This window comes from Strigops habroptila, chromosome 5 (assembly GCF_004027225.2).
Source record: "Strigops habroptila isolate Jane chromosome 5, bStrHab1.2.pri, whole genome shotgun sequence".
NCBI lineage: Eukaryota > Metazoa > Chordata > Aves > Psittaciformes > Psittacidae > Strigops > Strigops habroptila.
Genome location: NC_044281.2, coordinates 47,361,688 through 47,383,578, shown reverse-complemented (window position 1 = coordinate 47,383,578; position 21,891 = coordinate 47,361,688). Strand labels below are relative to the sequence as shown.

At 36.2% G+C, this 21,891-nt stretch overlaps 1 protein-coding gene across 9 annotated transcripts in view; it reads right to left on the bottom strand.

The window, feature by feature from the left end:
- Positions 1–21,891, bottom strand: part of LRP1B (LDL receptor related protein 1B) — a 752,766-nt gene that overhangs the window by 306,039 nt on the left and 424,836 nt on the right. For all 9 annotated transcript variants that reach the window (XM_030487472.1, XM_030487474.1, XM_030487475.1 and 6 more), the window contains one exon: positions 17,522–17,684. In XM_030487472.1, the coding sequence (XP_030343332.1) occupies positions 17,522–17,684 (163 nt within the window). The remainder of the gene's footprint in view (positions 1–17,521; positions 17,685–21,891) is intronic.

Genomic DNA, 21,891 nt, shown 5'->3' with positions numbered 1-21,891 from the left:
CATAGTTGCTTTATAGCTGCTTGGAAGACTGAATATGTTACCAAGGACTATTTCATACATGCACATTTTATAACTGCACATAATTACTTACATGACAGTAAGACAGAAACCAAAACTTCATAAACATATGAAAGCTACTGTTACAGCTTTTCTATCTACCATATTCTCTTTCAGCAGACAGAAAATGGCTAAATTACCTTTCTCGTCCATGGCAGACTGTTAGTATGAGCTCTCAAATGCACCCTATGCTGAGGAGAAAATACAGCCCGGGTGCCCCTGGTTATTACTAGCTGTCTTTTTTTTTTTTTTTTTTTTTTAATTATTCTAAGAGGTCTGTAAAACTTCATTATCTGATTTTACAGTGGTACTTTACTGGGAACGAGTAAAATCCAAGTAAAGAAAGCACAGAGAAATGAAATTTTATGTGCTGAGATGTGGTCGACTGGCCATCCTGAGAGCAGGATTCTCCACAGCAGACAGTCTGGCACAGAACTGTGGCCAACTCATCCTAAAAACTGTAAATCAAAACAAAACCTGTGCCCTTGGAACAATCTACAAATTGCATGAATTTTTATGAGTGTGTGGGATCACATCTTTTCTTTTTCCTAATACCTACCCACATCATTTCCATCTGCAACGTCCTAGTATTAGTCTTTATCCTGAAGCTTTTTTCACTTTCTGCCTTCTTTCCCTTGACTATTCACCTTATTTTCTTTGTCCTACCTCACCCAATTTGCTCCTTCTGTATTTTCACCTGTATCTGCATGTCTAACCTCAGATTATTTTTACTGCACTGTCTACAACCTGGCATTCCATGTTGTCTTTTCCACATCTGTCCGTACTAATTTTAAGCACTAAAATATGCTTTCTTTTCTACAATACAGGATAGCGGAAAGGAGTTGAAGCTTTCCAAAGTGATGTTTCAAAATTGAAGAAGCAATGGCCTAGAGACACTAAAAAACATACATTTAAACTTGATCAAAAGAGAAGACTCTCTAATTGTGAAGTTCACATCTTCGTCATGGTCCCTGTTTCCCCCTGAAACTTCTCTGCAAAGAAATAGCATGATAGAATAAAGTACCCATCATTAAGCCTCAGTATGTGTGGATATGGAGGTAAGCCAAAACAGAAATAGATAGTTTATTTGGCTTTTGGCAAGACAGTATTATGCATTTAATATATGAAGTGGTAATCCGCACTGTATTTATTCAGTTGAGCATTTAAGGTGCATTTAAATGTGTGAATGATAAACAGAAAGGAGCTATACAAACTGCAATCAAACTGTATCATATTGTAGGCCTAGGAATTATTAAAATGAGATCGAATACAGAGTGAGCCGTGTGAGGGGTGTTATTATGAAGGATACTAATAGTAATACCTCTAGGGATTTACACGTAGGTGCATTTTTTTTTTTTTTCTCCAAGTGGAAAACTAGATCTCTAAGGCAGCTGTCTTGCACAATCTCATCTATGTATGGTACAATAGTCTATGTATGAGCTTGCTTTTCTCATTTACCTTTTTACAAACCCTCAGATGCAATCCAAAAATTTCTGCAGATCGCTGATTAAAAGCCAGTGGAACAACACAACCCCCTAGACCAGGCACTGACTCTTAATAAACTCTCATGATTGTACCACATTTCTATCTTTTGGAGTAATTTTTTGAGTTTTATACTGTCATATATCTGTGGTCCAGCTCCAGTAACTTGATTTCAGATTTGTTTCACTCCACCTGTGATTCTAGGTATATTAATTGCCAGATATTTATATGTTGTTTGCCATGTGTTTATATCATTATCTTCAGGGGACATATGTTGAACAGCTGCAAAGATGTATAATCTTTTGTATGTGTAAGCACTTAAGTTTGTATTTTTGCCTGGGATTCCAATCCTTCTCTGTAGGATACCCAAACTTATTTATCTTTCTGCAAGATAACATTCGCCATTTAATATATTAGAGGATAATCCATGTTGTATTTGTTTAGTTGTGCTACTCGGAACATTAAAATCCAGGAACGTTTATTCTGCAATGTTCTCAATTGGTTGCAGAAGCTGATAGCAGAATTTTCTGGAGATTTTGACTGCAACTCTTTTTTGCTTTATGTAGCTTATTATGCATTACAGTCAGTACTAAAGTCCTGATATCCATATGTTTACTTGAATGCAAATGCCCAAACTTGTCTGTGTGCAATTTTTTAACTAGCTGATGTTGGAGCCAGCTGAGGCAAAAGGAAAAGAAGTGTCAATATACACTCAGTATTAAATTTCTCTAACAATAAAGAAAACTGTCAGCTTATTGAAATCCCAGTTTGACCTTGCTCATGCTAAGGGTACTTAGACTTTGTGGATTTCAGATCCAAACTTTGCTGGAGCCTAAAGGTCAGATCTATTGCTGCAAAAATGGGGCAGAATGCATACTGCTTATTAGGGTATGATATATGTATAAATTCAGGCAGCCAAACCACAACACTTATTTTGTCCACAAGAGATATTTGTGGTCTCCATGATAATGTTGGCCCCACAAGACCACTGCCTTAACATCACTGACTTGAATACAGCTGCAGTACTTTAGCTCCTGACTTCAGGTCTTACACTCTCCTGCAACCCTATTAGCTAATGAGTTTGTCTAAGCAGTATGTCTTAAGCTGAATGCCACAACACGTATTCACTCCATATTTAAAGTGATGATAATGATTGTGTGTAGTTTTACAATGAAATGAAGAAAAGTCCATGCTTTACAGTAAAATATTAACATTTTGTATACAGTATCACCTGCCTCCTTCATCTGTTAAAGCTTTCAAGGTGATTTAGCTAGTTGGGTCTTTGCATAATAAAAAAATCCAAAACATTTTGTCATAATGATCTCATAGAAAAGAAAAGCACCATCTGACAGACAGCACAGAAAGCGCCAGGGGGCACAGGAGGCACTAAGGGCCCCATCTGGTGTAACTTGTATTGTCAGCAAGCACAGAGCACTCACTCGTGGGTATGTTACTGCTTACGCCTTGTAACTGGTTGATGATGTTAATTACAATTAGATGTTCACTGCAGAACTTTATAGCTTGTATGGACAGATGAACATAGACTTGATTAACTAGCTACAGACTAAATGGAAATATTTCTGAGGCAAATGTTTCTGAAAACTATTAACAGAATTTAGTCAAGTAATATTTCCTGTTGCTAACTGGCAACAGGGAAACAGGTCATACAGCCGTATCTCTAAGGAGTACATTAGATGAAGGATAGTAATATCCTTATCCAGTCTTGTGGTTTGTGTGTGGATATAAATCTCCTGTCAAAAAGCTTTTGCATTGTATCTCTCAGCATCTGTACTCCTACTAAAACCAGTATTATTCCGTATGTGTTTATTTTTTTCCTTTTTATAAAGGGTCAAAACCTAGCTCGCACGCTATCATGCTGATAGGCAACTGCTGCCAGCTTCAGTCTCCTGTAAGTAGTGTAACATTAGGTGATGACAAGCAGGAGTTTGCACTCCCCACACTCTGGCAGCTGTGCCTCTCTGTACCTTCCAGTGTCACTTAAAAAAATGGAAATGGAAAGACTGTAGAAATAAGTTCTGCTAGGCAGAAAAAAAATAAAAAAACCCTTTAAGAATAATGAGGAATGGATAACAGAAGACACCTAGCTTTGAAAAACAGCACCAAAAAGAGATGATTGTCAATATTGAGAAGAGAATTAGACATCATACTGTTCCAACTGAAATAGGGTACTGTTGAGTAAGGATGCATAGAAAAAGCTGTATGTCCACTTTTGATTTCAGTAGAAGCTGAAAGAACCCAGTAGCTCACCCCTGTGTAAAATTCCCCCTGACCCGCTTCTCAATGATTAGTGAATCATCAACACAGCTACAAGACAGGGAGAACACGGCTCAGCAAGAGGTCTTCAGGAAAAGATCTAAAGGGTGGGAGGGTCTCAAAAGAAAACATAAAGGTCCCAGCCCTGTTAGTCTTCTCTTGACCGCAGCAGATGTAGCTTGAGTTGGTTTTACTCTCACACCGAGTCCATTGCATCTTCTCTGGCAGATGCTTACCCACTCTGTTTTGCCAAGTCACTGCCTGTTGTGACCATGTTCAAGCACTGTTTTAAAACTGGGTTTTGTTTATCTTGCATTAGTTTATGGGTCTGGTTTAGTGTGTGGCAACACAAACCACTCTTTGTTGACTTACCTCAGTTGAGACAGTGACAGCCGGAAGGGCATGGAAAAAACAGGTAAGGGCAGAAAAATGTAACTGGAAGAGGAAATCAGAATGACTAAATCACTTTTACCAGGGTAACACCTATTCCAGAATCTAGCCCCAAGTCAGTTATATCACAGTGCTAAGGAAAAGCTCCAGAAAGATAGCAAGTAATACACTGAAATATTTACAACAGGACAAAACAAAACAACTGTTCCTACTTCCCTTAGCTTCCTAGGAAAATGGAGACCAAACAGAGACTATACAAAGTGCAGCCACTAAATAATCAGAAGTTTGGATGAAGGAGGTGCTGGTGGTGGGAAATATATGGAAAAATGCTCCAAGAAGTTAGTTTTCTTAGTCTAGATTAAAAGAGGGTCTGCTGCTTGTCCTGAAGTTATCTAAAAAGTTACTACAAGAGCAGGGAAATAAGCTATTCTTCATGTCATCTTGAAGCATAAAGCCAATAACCTTAAGCTGTAAGAGGTAAGGAACATATAGGTTCATGGAATCTCTTCTCTGAATAGTATGAAACTGTTAGACAAAACCTCCTTGAGCAATGTTGCAGGCTAGTTTGTTCTGCCTTCAGACAAGATGATAAAATACGTGACCTCTAAGCCTCTAACTCTAATCTCTGCTCTTTTTCCATATAAACAGGAAAAGGTAGAGCAGGTGTGGATTTATGTAACTTATCTCCACACTGTGAGATAAGTAGAAACAAAATAAAAGCTTGCATCAAAAGTGTTACAAGTGCAAATTCAAGCATTCAAGTGTTACCAAGCATTACAATTCCTCTGTTGTCATAAATTATCCCATGATATGACCAATCAAAATTCTTTGATTACATCCGTGCTTATTATTATTTCAAAACACCCTGTCTCATGCCCTGAAGAGTGACTGTTGTGTTCTGACATTATGTGAAGCTTTGTGCCCTTCAACAGAAATGCATTTTCTTCAAATCCTGCTCTGAATACAAAGCTGTTCATTTCTGAACTGGCACTTTACCAGTGTTGGCACCATTTTCTCCTACTGGTTCTCATATATTAATGAATTCTTCTTCGCAAAATCCTCCGAAGCTTAAATGAAGTAATCTCCCATAGAACTTAAACCCAGAATTTCAAATCTACCCAGTAATTATGACTGTTCAACTTAAAATATGTTAAGCCTGATACTGCACAGCCTGATTTTGCCTTTGACACTGAGACATCAAATTTTCAAAACCTCATTTTAAACCATAGACAGTTGAACACAGTCAAAACTTCTGCATACCAAGGACACATGGTTCATGCTGGCTATTCAAATAGCACAAAATACATACGCAGTAGTGTCTTGTAGAACATTTGGCTAAAACAATTCACTGGCAACAGACAGGAACCGTCTCTTAAAATCTTGGACAAAATCCTAAGTAGAATCAGTTGGTTGTTGGATTTTTTTCCCCAAGAGAAAAGTATTTATCCTTCACACTATCCCTACCTCATTCATGTCCTTGCTACCAAAGGAGATAACAGATGAGGAAAGCTTCATCAAGCCTGAGAGTCACTAATGGCCTACAATGTGCAAGCTAGCTGTGGTGAGAGAGCTGAATCTCTGTGCATGTGTATTTTATGTGTACATCATACACTGACACACACATACTATATAAGCTGTCAAACAACTCTGAACAGTCTCAGCTGTTAACTGAATTGGGTATGACCTGTGGGCGTTCAAATATTTCAAAATAAAGCTTCCAGTATGTTGAATGTTTAAACATGCATTTAAATGCTGATATTAAGCTTTTGCTTCTGAAAATGTTAGAAATATATCAATTTTTGAAATGTGAGCTGCAGACACAAAAATATTTAGATATACTAAAATCTTACTATGTTCGGAAACCCGTCTATATGGCAAATAACAAAACAACAATTTAGCAGGGAGACTAATACTTAAAAAAACCAGCAAACAAAAATTCCTTGAAATTTCAGAAAATACAACACTTTCACATCAGTAAACCATGTCAAACACTCAGGAATACAAGCAAGAGCTTGGCATGGTGTACTCAACCAATTTTTGTTCCAATTTAAATATTTTGGTTAGAGGTCTGATCTTCTGCTGAAGTCAGTGCAATCCTTGTTGGAAAAGCAGTTTTCTTATTCCCCTCTCCTTATGCTCAGACAAATGAGATGTGCCAGCAGAAAGTACTACATATCATTCTGCTGGATAAGATCAGCCAAGAGGTGGTGCCATAAGGTTTTTGTGTCTGAAGAAGTCTGTAAGCTAAATTGTACATTTGTAAAACTTGCCAAACTGTAAGGTTTTAAGTGGTTATTTTTCATCAGGTAAAAAAAGCAGTGAGTTTCAAACATCCTACTATTAATATAACGTTCTCATTTAAAATCTGTTAAATAGAAATCCCTGAGTATTTTGGTTTAAGTTTTGTAGATTTGCTGTCAAATCCTAATGAATAAAAATGATCTAAATCACAGTGAAGCAGAGTCAATGAGACCACTTTTTTCCTTGAAGGCCTTCTACTATGCTAAAAGTTTACATCTTCAATTAGCTAATTATTCATTGATTCAAGGTAAACATGTTTTCAAGTGCCAGTCTGGACAGTATCCAAACTCATAAATTCTGTAGCTTAGAAACACTAAGGCTGAGGCCACTGCAAATGTGGAGCAAATTTTGTGTGTGTCTCTCTGCATGTGTTTATGTGTGTTATGTCTGGAAATGAGTTAACTAGCTTAAAGTAACTGGTGATGAGCAAACTTAAAGTAAAAAAAAAAAGTTTCTAGTAGTCGATCATACTCATTTCCAAAATTAAAGAGAGCAAGTGCTCCCTAAAGCAAGTGCTTCAGTTATTTTGCTGTAGTTTTCAATATGGTAAAGCAGCAATTGATTCTCTTTCCACCGCGGGTTGACATAGTTGTGTATTTTGATAGATAACTTTAGACAACTTATTTAGCAGCTATGTAACTGATCAAACTGGAGAAATTTTGTCAGTAAGTTGGAAACAGTCACCTTTAAAGAAAAGCCACTCATCACCCACAAAGTCCATAACCTGCTATCCAACACACTATTAGCCTTCTCAACCACAATAGGAGAAAGCTGCTCATACTGTGTTCTGGATGCCAAACTAAATATGACTTTTAAGCTTACAATTCAACCACACTCTCTGTTAAAATCAAAGCAATTCTTAAAAGGAAAGGATGCAGCCTGTGCATAGGAACTTTTGCAGATGTTCTACTGTACTTTTTTTTTTTTTTGCTATCACAATCTTTTCAAAACCTAGTTTTCAATTTTATTTGCAGCAAATGCTACCACATCTAAAAGAAAAGAAAAAAAACCCCTAAAATTTATTTTTTGACTCCTTTTCCTTAAAATCTCTCCAATCCCTTCAAGTGGAGAAACGAAACAAATCATTACTTTGGTGATGTTTCAGCCATACCTTTTCAATAGCAACACTGAAATGTTAGTGAAATTATTCATATTTATTCTCCTAGTATCCCCTTCTTTGCCATTATAAGCTTACAGATACATATACATATAGAGCCGCTCATACTGAGGAAGTGTAACCCAAGACTAGAACATCCCTGCCAGACAGACATAGTCCTAAACGTCCCTAATGACAGATTACAACTTTTATATAAATCTTATACTGATGTCTCATCAGCCTTGTAAATTTTTCTCATATCTATCAAAGCCTCTGCTAATTAAAATCTTTTTCCCTGTCCTTTCTTTAACAAGGAGAATAATAAAACACCTTTCTATTTAATCAGACTTTTATAGAAAATAGTTATTTTCTCAATCTTCTCTTTTCTAGATTAGATTGCTACGGTTCCTGCAAATTTTACACAGGCCATGGGTTTCTTACATCTTTTATTTCTTCTGATCATCTCCAGCTTTCCTCCAGCTAGTGGTCACATTGCAGCCACACTTTATAGCAAGGCATGTTCATGCTGCTGAGCGTATCAGTGAGGGTACCAACACGCAAGAAACCTCAGGACAACAAAATCTGGAAAAACAACATGAAAAACTAACTATCCATGTAACCAGCCCTGAGAGAACAGCAGTTTCTCTCAGGATGATATCATCGTACTGCTGATGAATTAACTGGATGGGTTTCATCATTTTTTGTGAGTGTGGGTGTTTCTTGTTAATTCAGAACAAGGGCAATCCCAGTGTTTTTATACTTCAAACACTGCCTGTACACAGGCAGTGATTTATCATCAGCATAGAAGGAAATGAACAGCATGACAATAGCTTATTAGAAACCTATGGTTTGCACAATTTTGTACTGCTACAATACAAAGACTGATGTAAAAACAACACAAGAAATGTGTGGTCATCACTAGAAAAACAGATTTGGAAAACTTCAAAACATCATACTATAGTATTTGTGTTGAACTTTTTGTTACTATTTTCATTTTGTTCATTTTATAGGAAAAAAACCACCAAACCCTCCTTAAAAGTCTCTCTCACCACACATACACTCTCTCTAGCTCCATGATAATGCAAGTACGTCTTAAAATTGATGGGTCCTAAAAAGTTATTTTTAAAGATATTTTTCTTTGCTTCCACACATACAGTGCTCTAATTCATATCAGAACCTGTCCTCAACATAAATGACCTTACAGAAGCTGGTTAGATAATAAGCTAATCAGGTAATAAAAAAAAAAATAAAAGGAGAATTCAAATGGACATGAACATAATGTATGTGCATTATAAAGCCTTAAATTCCCATTTATATTCTCATTTGGAAACAAAGTGGCCTCAATTCTCTCTAGCTTAATTGCTTTCAACTTGAAGAAAATCATTGATAGGGTGATTTAAGTCATGTAGCTTTTGATTGGACATTTCAGTTATTAAATAAAGAAAAAAAAAAAAAAGTACTTTGAGACTTCCATACTAGGGAGAATAACAAGCCCATTTTCCATCTCCTTCACAAATAACAAATTCTAACTCATAGATTCATGGTAATTTCAGTAAGAGATGAGCATTCTGATCAGAAGCTTAATTAGCTGAGGACTGAAGGACAGGGATCTGAGGGGCATAAGAATAACTACACTAATGACACAGAGATAGTTTAAGACAGAAGTGAGAGGACATGCCGTATCAGCTGTGAATTGCCTTGAGCCATCAAACTCATGGAGTTCTATCAGTATTGTTGCTGTTCATGTGTTCAGCCTGGTTTGTTGGGATGGTTCAAATGATTAGTAACCAAAAGCACTGGGGACACCCCATAAAAGAGCAAGCTGGGGAAATGAAGATGCTGTAGTGAGATGACAGCTGAGTCCTTCAGGTGGGTTAAGGAGAACCTGAGCAAGTGAGAGGTGATGCTGCATCCAAGGTCCTCTGGACCCACTAGCTAAAAGGTAACTTTTGATAAGTGAAAAGAGCTTTACTGACTTACAATCTATTTTATTTTTCACAATTTTTGTAAAAAAACTGTTTGGGGTTTTTTTCCCAAAATTATTGACATTACTCAAATATTGTTCCTACTGGTAGCAACACAGCTATGAAATCCATTATCAGACACATGCTGCATACAAAAAAAGCTTACTTAAGTTCCTGTTGCAGTGGATGATTCATCAGTATTACATTAGCTTTATTCTGAAGACAGTAGTACTGATTATTAGATAATAATTAGACAATTAGATAACTGCATCAGTAAACTATTCTTCTTAACTCTGCCAGTGTCCACCTTGCCAACTTTTTCACAAAGTTTTATAATCACTCGCAGACTATCACTGCTATTAGTACCTGTTTTTTCTTTGAATGAAACTTGTTCTGGGTTCTGACTACAGTACACCTTCAAGTACATACAGAAGATTGGACATTAATGCTAATCATAAATTATTAATTTAATATTTGATGGATAAAAAGGTATGCCAAACAGCAAATGCACTGACACAGTTACTTGAAAACATGCATGCTTACACTATTTTTATTCTTATTTACAGTAGTCTCTTTGACCCAAACTATAACCTGATGTTGTTAACAAGTTCCCTTTTAATGCAGTTACCTGGATATTTTATTTCCTTCAGTTTTGTCAGTGACTGTGAATACTTTTTACCTTTATTTGCCAACATTTTCATACCACCCAGATTTCTCAGTGAGCAGAAGTATAATGCTGCACAAGAAATTAAGTTTCAAAGAAGATGAGGTCCAGGGGAAATGTAAAGGTAGCAGGGTTTTATGCCTCAGTTTAGTTAGCGACAATTAAAATTAAACAGACAGAATAGTGCAGTTTCCTGAAAACCTGACATCAGTCCAAAAAAAAAAATTTTTTTCCTAAATGTTTAGCCAGCATTTGAGCTCAACAGATGACAACACGGGTAAACATAATTTTAAAAAATTTTTTTTTCATTTTATTAAGTATCTTTTCTCCTCTCAGTTGTTTTGGCTCCACTATTACACCATTTCTAACTGTTCATAGCCTGAAAGAGGTTGTGGAGGGGGAGGAGGAATAACAAAATCTGAATTCTTAATGAAAATTTTCGTATTATGATTAGCTATTACAAAGTTTTGGGAGTTTGGTTGGTTGGTTGGTTTGTTTGGTTTTTTAAATGAAGAAGATTCTTTTTCAGGTCACCATTAAAACTTTCTAGAACTTAAGTGTGTCTTATATGTATCTTACAGCTCTTTGAAACTGCTTTGTGACAAGAAAACGAACGGAGCTTTTCTAATAATGGCATGTTATTGAGATACTAATGATTTTGCTGTTTAAAAGTGAGCCTAACACTCCTTTTTGATCAGCAGAAAATGGTGACTAATCTGAGAGCAGGGAAAAAAAAAAAAAAATTAAGACTCCGATCTCTCCCAAGCCTTGCAGCTGCTATAAGAGCTCAGAGACAACAAGGTAAAAAGAGACTAAAACAGGCAGCAGACAGTAAGTGTAGATGTTTTATTTTTACCCTGAAAGACTCCCCTGTCTAAATAACAATGAAGCAAATAAATAAAGAAAAATATATACTGGTCTTTGCTTTTTGAATTTCTGCTCTCTTCCTCCCTTGCTAGAAACCGATCTCCTCATTGATAACAAATTCCTTGACTTTGTCTCTCTCTTACTTGTTTGAGAAATCACTCAAAATCCAATTGCAATTTATCGCACTGTCAGGGCATTCTGCCAAGTCAGGCCAAAGACTTTTTTCTTTCTCTCTGCCTACCCGAGCAAGCCTGTGGGCATCACGTTGTCTCCAGCTACTGTCTGAGAACAGGCATGAAGCAAGAGGCTGTGCCCGTCTGCAGCCCAGACACGGGGAACCCCTTCACTCATCAGGCTAAATAGGAGAAATTATTCAAATCAAATAATTTCTAATTTAAAAAGAAAGAAAGAAAAAAAAAAGGAAAAAGTAGAGGTTTAAAATAGAGATACTTTTAATCATCTCACTGAGGTCGAAACTGTTGAAGTGCATGCACGGCCCAGGCTGTGGCTACAGGCCTAAGTGCCAGGAGTGCCACCCAGCACCTGGATGCCAGCTCTCCTCCTCGTTGGGTCCAAGCATGGCACCTGCTGTCTCGCCCTCTGAATGCAGAGGGAGATCTGTGGGAAAGCCAAAAGGCCTCCTGGTGCAGTCCAGGAACCCACACATTTACTCTGCAAATGTTTTGTTACCAATCCATTTACCTCACATTGTGCTTAACTCAAGGAAAATAAAAGGTAAATGCAAACTCTATCCATCATGTCTAAAAGATAGTGTATTTATGACTTCTTTTCTTTTAAAGATACAGATACAGAAAAGAAGAAAAAATATAATTACTTTCAGAAAAGTTGATTTGGAAAGGTCTCTCTCCACCTCCTCATCAGCCCAAACCTCCCTCTATTTCCTTCACAGGGAAAAAAAAAAAGAAAAGAAAACCTTTTTGACCTCTTAAAGATTGTTTTCCATACCCCAGGCACTATCTCCTGTGCATACCTCTTTGGCAAGGAAAAGTTATAATTCAATGATGTGTAAAAACTTTCCCATTCCCTTAGCTTTTTAGTGTAAACTGCTCAGTGGACCTTACATTACATTTCGATCTGTTCAATAAATGCAAACATCCCAGAAGTACAGTTATACACAGCTTGAGTAAGAAGATACACAATGGCAGTTAATTGCTTTGGATGATAACAGGGTTCACATGTCCAACCTCTGACTTCTTCCTCTTACACCTACAAGAATTTTAATTTAATTTACATTAAAAGGCAAAAAAACCTGTTTGTATGATTTTTCTGTATCTTCTCTCAAATATGATATTTTAAAGACGCTGCTCAACTCTGTCCTTATGCAGAAGGCTGCATTTCAAAATGTCATCTTACTCCTGCCTTTCTCCTATTTTCTGAAATTTTAGACTGAGGCAAATTTCCCTACTGTGTTTCAAAAATATCATGATGTACTTTTAATTATCGTTATTACTTTCATACTGCGGCTTTGATTTTAACCACAGAGAAATCTGTGCTTAGAACACTTAGAATCGTTAGGGTTGGAAATCATAGAATCATAGAATGGTTTGGGTTGGAAAGGATCTTAAGATCATCTAGTTCCACCCCCTCTACCATGGGCAGGGATGCCTCACACTAGACCATGTCACCCAAGGCTCTGTCCAGCCTGGCCTTGAACACTACCAGAGATGGAGCATTTACCACTTCTTCGGGCAACCTGTGCCAGTGCCTCACCACCCTCACAGTAAAGAACTTCCTTATGAGGAAAGTATCAGCTGATTGCTGTGAGAAACTTAAAATGGTACTTTTTTTTTTTTTTTCTGTTGGAAATGGTTCATAACACCATAACACATTAATAGATGTTCTTCTAACATCACCATATCACAAACTCTTCCTGTATGCATTTACAAATGTTTTGTGAAAGAAATAAGCAGAGCTTGTGGGTATTTTATTTCTGTAACATAGCAGAAGGAAAAGCCGATTAAAAGATTTATTCAAATATTTACATGACACACACTGTTGCAGTATTAAAGTGTGAGCTTGCTCCTTTTGCAAATCTCTTTAGCAGTACATCTTTTCTCCTCATTGTTACTAATTCAACTTTTAAATAGTAGTTACAAATTTCAATGACTTCAGCCTCTAATTGGTCTCTCGAATTCTTCTTTCCCTCCTCCTTTTCTCCTCCTCCATTATGCCTTGTCTTTATAGTAATTCATGTGGGAGGCGCCTAAACCATTTCCTCACTCCCAGTACTTCTCTACACTGCTCCTCCTCCTCCACGCATCCTCCCATATGCCAGCTTTGCTCTGCACTTCCTCTTTGTAATCTCCCCTATGCGCCCTTTCTCTACACATCTCCTTATGTTTGGAACAGTTTTGTAAGTGGGTGCTAGATCAATACCCTGCACATATCAAATGTTCTCATTAAAATTCATCTTTCCTCAGAAGCCTATAAAATACAGTACAAAATTATGATCGGCATCTTACATAGTATTTGAGCCATTGTTACAAGCTGCACGTTTCTGGAACCAGTAGTACACCTGAACTAACAGCCCGATATGTGATTCCTGCCTTTCCCTGTTTCCTGGCATTCCCAAAGAAAACAGAAAACTGTTCTGAGTTGAAATTAAGACACTCTGATATTTATATTATTCCACACTGATGTCTAAGCAGCACGATCAGGACTGAACATTTCAAGTGCTCCTGTTGGGAGGGAACTGCAGTATCTCCCTCCTCCAATGTATTTTTCTGTATAAAATGTCACAATACATTGTCCACTGCCACTGTGATACAGTGGATGGCAACAATTTACCTTGAATACTGGAGATAATTAAGTATGCATATTTAGAGTATAAATATGCAGATGTACACTGTTAGAAGTGCATTCTACAAAATTAATTCCTAATGTTCCTGAATGCACCCAAATATCAGATAATTGAAACAATATGCATTTTATGCTCCCTAGTAAATACAAGGGATGCAGAGACATAAAGAAAATAAAATGCTTTGGCTATAGACATTTAGCTGGTTTGTGGCAGAGCTGGGAGAGAACCTAAATCTGATCTATGCTCTTGTGAGTTTTAAATGTATTACCTTCCCTATCATATATGCAGGGTGATCAAAGTCTCATGAATATGTACGCTGATTGCCAGGCTAGCTGGAGTCCTATAAAAAGTCATTCTTCATGAGTACAGCAGACCTAGACTGAAGCCATTAGCTAAAGATAAAATTGTTCTAACTCAGCTCATATTTGTTTCACGGTCATTGTGTTTGTTGACAGTCATTGGCACCATCATCGATTTTACACCAGTTTCAAGGACCAGTAAAAGTAATAGCTTCTGTTTCTTGACCACTGAAGAAAAGAAGCCCCATATTAATAGTTATCAAAACTATGAAATGCAGACATCTTACTTCAAAGGCATTTGATAGATGATATATTATTGCAAAACAATTTATTCACCATCTCTGTTTCTAATCGACACTTTATTTCCTACTAGCCTTGTTCTGGCTTTTTCTTCAATACATTTTTCACCACTGAGTCTGGACTCTGAAAGACTCACAGTGATGAGGGCAGACACAGCCATTCCCTCTGGCAACAGCCTCCTTAACACAGGTCCGATACTTGCACTGTGCTACTCTTAACAGAAAATTAGTTGGTGTAACAGATTAGTATTAATACTGCAAAATCTCTAACTGGGCAAATTATTAGTTCCTTGCCTGGGGTGGGGGGGATTTGGCATCCATTAGACATAATCTGGAATAACCAAAAAATGAAACAGTTCAGGTTGGCAAAAATGCTGAAATCCTAAAGCAAAGTAACATACTTACATTAGAAACATAACAATCTTGCTTGTTCAAGAGCTTTTTGAATAGCAGAATCTTTCTTCTCTCAATTTAAAGTTCAGTTATAGAAGAATAACAAAAGTTCTTTCATTCATTGTATGATACGAAATAAGCTTAGTAGCTCTGGTTCCATTGTAAGCTCATAGAAGAATATATAAAAGTTTCACCCCTAAACATCTAACAAAATTTGCAGGCACAGAGATGTAAAATTAATCACACCCGAAACACATGTGTGAGTGCAGAGAGGGCAACCATTCAGAATTAAGTTTTCCACCAGTGCTTTAGTTGTTTTATTGATAAATGCAAAATTTCTGGATCATGGAGCAACTAAATGCATAACAGCACAGATGTGAACATACAAGAATAGCAGGGCTTCACCTTCTGCTAGTATAGGAAGTTTATCATAGGCATAAAGCCTTGTGAAGAAGCTCTGTATTCATAGTAAATTGCATAGTAAATGCTCTTCTCTGTGTGAGCGTAGCTATGGCTTGTAGAAGAATGATGAGGCCAATGAGCATACCATGATAGCGCTACATGTTACAGGAGCAAACACAATGTAATAACATTTAACACCTTAAGATGTTTTTCTTACAGGAGAGCAAACCTCCCAGAACAGCCTGGGCTTCATATTTAAAAACCAAAATAAAACCCAAAATGTGATTTATAATCATATGCTTACACTGTATAAACAGAACTGCCTTAAGAAGCTATTGCACACACAGATGTATGCAACTCACTCATTTAGTGCTCAGTTTGCAAAATTTTTTTAGTGTCTAGATGTTTTTGTGATTTTTTGATGAATTCAAACCAGTGAGTTACCTAGACAGCAATATAATGCTAATATTTTGACACAGAAATATGTCTCTACTATCAGCATGAAAGAGTAAAATGAAGGAAAAAGAAAAAAAAAAAAGACAAGAAAAAAAGTAAGAAAACATTTTTAAACAGCCAGAATACTTTTCGATTATCTGTTTGCATTCTGTACTAAAACCCAGTCACAAATGAATATATAAGTTGGGGCTTATCAGTTAAAATGTATGTCAGATAGCCAGTTAACAGAACACCATATGTCAGATAATTAAGGAAACTGACAATAAAACCAGTAAAGAAATAGCTGCTGAAATGCAAAATATGTATTCTGAGAAAATTTTCCACCCAGTCTTTTCATTGTGAAATAAATTGGTATTGCTACATGAAGAATCACACTGTGAAACATGATAATCACTTTTGGTCTTTCCTACAGGCCAGAACTTAGATCTGTGCCACAACAGACACTATTACTCTCGTATGTGGCACTGAAAAAGGCAACTATCTGGATAAGAATGGTTTATAGCTAGCAGATAACAAATGAAGGAAAAAGTCTCTCTTCTTCTGTTCCACCCTTCCTCACAGAACCCAAAGGGTTGGGTAAAATTCTTACATACCTGACAGGTAAGATGAACTAATGACAAGCTTTGGATTCATCTAGCAAATCCAGCAAAGTATACAGAAGCAAACATATAGAAAAGGGCTGCTGTTGGCAAATTTGATCAAGTTCTTTCAGATCAGAACTTGCAGAAAATCAATTTATACAGGAATTTTTATTTTTCTGTTAAAACAACTCTGGAGTCAGATCAACTCAAGCTTACCATCTGCTGCAGACAGAAATACAGCTATATTCAGGAATTACATTATAAAACTTCTTTGTAAACTTTACATGCAAGCTGTTCTTGTCAGAATTAAAGCCATGTGATAATGCATCTTAATATTCAATCAAGCTTTAAATAAAGAGTGACAAAAGTCCACATATGGATGACAAGCTGTTCTACAGTAAATATTTTTGTATTTATTGAGAAGGGGCTTATGGCAGTTGAGGACATATTCCACCAGATATTTCAATCTAAACCACTTACAGCCTAATAAACCCAAGATAAAATCCTTGTTCTAAAACCCTCACCTAATTTAGTTTTTAAATTAACTTGATCCTATTCCTATTTAGTTATGGTTTTGCTTCATCATTCACTTGAAAACTTTTCTCAGCTGGTAGCTGTTATAGCATGGAAGACTTTTAGTACCCTGTATTTTATGCTAGACTTTACTCCCAGATGACACTGAATGTATCTATAGAAGAGAAAAAGCAAATACAGTTTAGTTTTACCATTATAGCTGACCCTCTAAAGCAGAGTGAAAATTCTTCTTTTTTTTAATGTAATTAAAGTTGTTAAAGACATTTCCAACATTGCTGCAACTGACGAGATACAGCACAAAAATCCCTTAGAAGTTCCTCTTCCACGTACTCGAGTTAGAAATACAATTTACAGCAAAACAGAGGTAAAAGAAAATCTTATGACAAGCAGGGATAAAATTATTTCTTCATTTTCGATTCCATTTCCAGAAGTTGCAAGGAGCATGTTGGAATTAATACAGTTAACTACTTGCTATGAGTTCATTACACATCACTGTTTGGTTAGAGCAACTTTGCAAGTAACTCAACACAGCAATGAAAAAGTAGTTTATAAAACACCTGAATGAAACAGATACACTATATGCAGTCAAAAACAAGCATGCATCATATAAAATAAATCCTAATGCAGATAAATAATCTTACCCTGATGTTGGATCAACAGCTATGGCCTTAGGGTTATTAAGATCAAGCTCGATGAGGGTAATACACACTGATCCATTCTGGTTGCAAACAAAGATCCTGTCACTGACGTGATCCAAAAAGTAAAAATTTCCAGTGATCCAGTCGATTGCTATTTGCTGTACATCTGACAAAAAAAAAGGAAGGAAAAAGCTTAGTGCAATTGTAATACAAATAGCTGAACTACTAGCTGCTTCACCAAGCAGATGCTCTGCTCGGTTAGAGAGTTCATGCTGTTTTCACATGTATTATGTGGTATATAATAAGGGATCCAATTCTTAACACACAAATATTGGTTGGAGAGAATTTTTCCTTTTTAAGTACAAAAGTCTGATTGCAACTTCAAGGGCATGAAAGATATATGTTTGTTTGGAGTTCTCTTAAATATTTTAAGGTTCGTCACGGTGAATTTTTTTATGGCATATCCAGAAGCAACACCACTGAATGATGGTGCATCTGCGAAACAGGGGTAGGAAACGCTGCTGGTAGCAGACTGTGGTGGGAAGGCAGCCTCTGAAGCCACTCAGGTTTTGAAGTTAGTATTTAGGGATGACAGTTAACCATGGGGATGCTACACCGATAAAGCTTATAAGAGTTTATTTGTTGTGATTAAAGGGGACTAAAACCAGATAGAAAATAATTCAGAGAAAATATAAAAAAGCTGTGGGTAGATAGGCATGTCTAAGACCACTGTATGTAATAGCTGACATGCATGTGTGTGTGTTCATTCTCATTTAAATGACTTTTTTTTTTTTTTTTTTTTTTTAGCTCTCAGAAATCCGGATGCTGCCAGATTTCTGATTCAACTGCCACAATAAGTAACATTAAAGTAACTGTCTGTGTGATACTTGTATAAAAATGTTTCTTAATGATGCTAGGAGATCTCCTTCCCTTCTTGGAATGGTTTGGCAGCTTCACAACTACCTAACACAGCTGTTTCAAAACAGTCAGTTATTTTTCTCGTGGGATCCTGGAACCACTTTTCACAAATGTCTTCTAAATCCTGCATCTTCCTTGTAATTCAAGCTACCTTCCCAAAGATAGCCTTACTGTTACAGTAAGCAACATATAAAGAAGTGCAAAGAACATAACGTTATCGATTTAACTAAGATTTCTTTACTTTCTGTTCTTGTTGACAGCACTGTATTGATACCTGTTAGCCAGCATTAGTTAATCTTAAATGAAGAAAAACTCAATTACCATAACAACATAACGATCTAACAAACAACTATAACAATATTTTCTGTTAAATGTTTTCAATGTTAAATATTAGTGGGTGGGGTTTTTTAATTTTAAAATATATATATTTATTTATTACAATAGTTTCAAAATACTGCCAACGTAAGTTGCAATTCTTTCATGATGAGAGAAGCCAGATGTGATAAAATATCACTTCAGATAGTAGCTTTTTTTTTCTTGTTAATTTCAGTTTTCTGTATTTCTACCATCTTCCAGAAGTGTAATTTTTAGGCTGTTTTTTCTGCACTCCAACAAGAAACTGTTGCTACAGATCACATACATGGTGCATTGGAGAACGTAAAGTAAACTCGAGTCAGAAAAAAAAGTGTAGTCATTAAGGTTTTGACAATAACTGAGGGCTTATGAGTCATGCATTTGCTAAATATTTAAACACAGACATGGAGACTCATGCATTGTTCCTTCAAAGTGCAAAGTAACATAAAAAAGATTTACTCAATAAAATACCAGGAATAGTGGCTGTATTCCATCTCAGCTGTTCCATTACACAGTTCACTGCTGTCTCTTCTAGATCAGATTTCTCCCCTTCCGCTATTCATTTTCCTTTTAATTCAAAGCGAATATTATGACTCTTCCCTTCTGATAGCTCCTATTACAAAGATATGCTGAGCCGAAATAAAGAAATGCTCCATTTAGTCCAGTATCCAACCTCCAGAGGAGGCCAATGTCAGGTGCACTATGAGACATAATGCAAGCACTAAAACATTTTAGACAATAGGGAGGAAAAGTGAGGGTTTTTTTTCCTTGTCCAAATAAAACATAGGAGATGCTTTCAAAAATACTAGAAAAAAACCTATGTCCCACTAGAAATCAGTAATAGTTTAAGCATTTTCAATGTGTCTGCTTGTCCATTTTCAGGAATTGGATTCACGGAATTAAAGGTTTATGGTTCACTGATTCAATGAGACTTTTAAAAATTGAAGATAGGCTTTCATGTAATAGAAGCATTTCTGAAAATATTATTTATAAATGGGGATGAAAGGGATTCAATTTTAAATATTTGTAGGGATAAAACTAGTAATTAAATTCTTGCAATGAGAGCTCTGGGAGACTGCTATACACTGGGAAATGGATGAAAAGCAGAAAGCTGCAGCAGCAGCCCACTGGAGGAGGGTACTGTTTTCTTCTTAATGTGAGGGAAAAGTACCTATTTATACATAAATGTGATATATACGTGAAAGGCATGTCACGCACAGATTATTAGATCTGTTAACATAAAATACTCACATTTATAAAATGCTGGCTCTATTCTTCCCTTATTTATTTGTTAACATAACACAAGAAATGGCACTAAGCAGGTTTTTTATATGGAAAACAAAGGTTCTTAATTGAAGGTCATACTAGGGATAACTATTTGCATCAATAAGTTAAAACTGAGGTTGCTTATCAATCCAGGAAAGAGAGACATCCAGAAGCAATTTCGTACCATAATCTTTGTGTCTAAGGCTTCAGAAGGCATTGGTGGCTCTTAACACCTATTTACCTAATTTCCCCTCCCCAGCAGGTTGCCTTTGGGAAGGGCATGGAGGTACCAGCAGTGCAGACTGTTACAGAGACTTAGGCTCATTACAACTCCATTCCTTGTGAAGCTGTTCCTTATAAAGCATGCTATGCTTAAAGTCTTAAGAGTTTCCAGAAAAAGTGACGCATTAATTCACATTTTTCTTCACAAGTCTACTGCCTGAAGTGGAGAACTCCCACTACACAAAGAATAAAAAAAGACCTTCTGGGGCAATACATTAATGTAATCTAGTAATTAACCTACACATTCAATGCATGTGCATTTAACAGTTACAAGCACGTTGTGTACTGAAGATACCATTGATCTGGCTTGGGTTTTGTCTTCTTTGTATCATGTACTCTGCAGTGAATTAGACATATCCAGTTTCTCACTAGAGAAGAAGTTTATAAAGAATTGTTCAAGTCCACTCCCCCATAAAATTATATTTGACATGAAAATCAACTTAGCCAGCAGATAGATAACAGTTTTTATGAATCAAACTTTTAAATCTCCTATGGTTTTTGCTAGCAGCTATGCATTAAGCTGTTTGAATGGCTCTCCAGTTATCACACAAGTTGAAATGTGCTGTATACCACAGAGTTTGGGCTGCACTGGGAACTTTTAAAATATATATAACTTCTTATGTGCTAGAAATTACTGAATTATTTATGCTATTTCTGGATTCATATATTGAACCCCAGTATGGTACAGATGTCTAGTCCACTCACATTTTTAAGTAATTATCTTTTTTTTCTTTCATTTATACAGTTTTGGTCTCTAAAAGAAGTATCCCCCTAGAAAAACACAATTTATTCTGAGCCAATCTTGTATATATTGGGGGGGGGGTCCTATATAAAATAACAAGTTTCCTTGGAGCATTTCTGCTAAATAGTGATCATCCTTCCTTTATTACTTTCTAAAACTAGGATTTCTTCTTAAGGACTTTATAAAGAATAGTTAAGACATCATATAGTCTAAATTCTACTCTAGTTAATGACATTATGTAGACCATGAGGTACTAGGAAAGTATGGCGTAGTATTAACTTTTTTAAAACACACAAATATTATTATACCTTTAGAAAAAAATAGCAATTTTATATAAGGGTGCCTTAATATTCAAAAGGGTACTGGAAATATGTCTTATGGCCAAAATATACTTTATGAAAATCAGAGACACACTGAATGTCTGTCTTCTTCACATTAATTTTCAAACATATATCTTGCACTGTATGCTTTACAAACATTTATTTAAATTTTGAATCAAGACTTGCAACAAGAAGACTTCAGTTAACAGAAGAGAGGGAAAAGCTGCACCATATTCTTTCATTTATATTACTGTTGTAACCCAAGGATTCAGCACACATACTGCCCTCCTAAAATCAATATTCTGTTAACAGATTTCATTGTTTAGGATGTTGAAGAAAGGCCTAGGAATAGAAAAATTAGTAAGCTTTCTCCATTTATACACTCAGTAAAAGCAATCCTTGTTTTAATGTGAGAAATTGATCTAAGTAAACTACTCAGTGGAACGTAATAGGAGTTGGAGTCTTTTTTCTTACAAACTCTGAGTAAACTG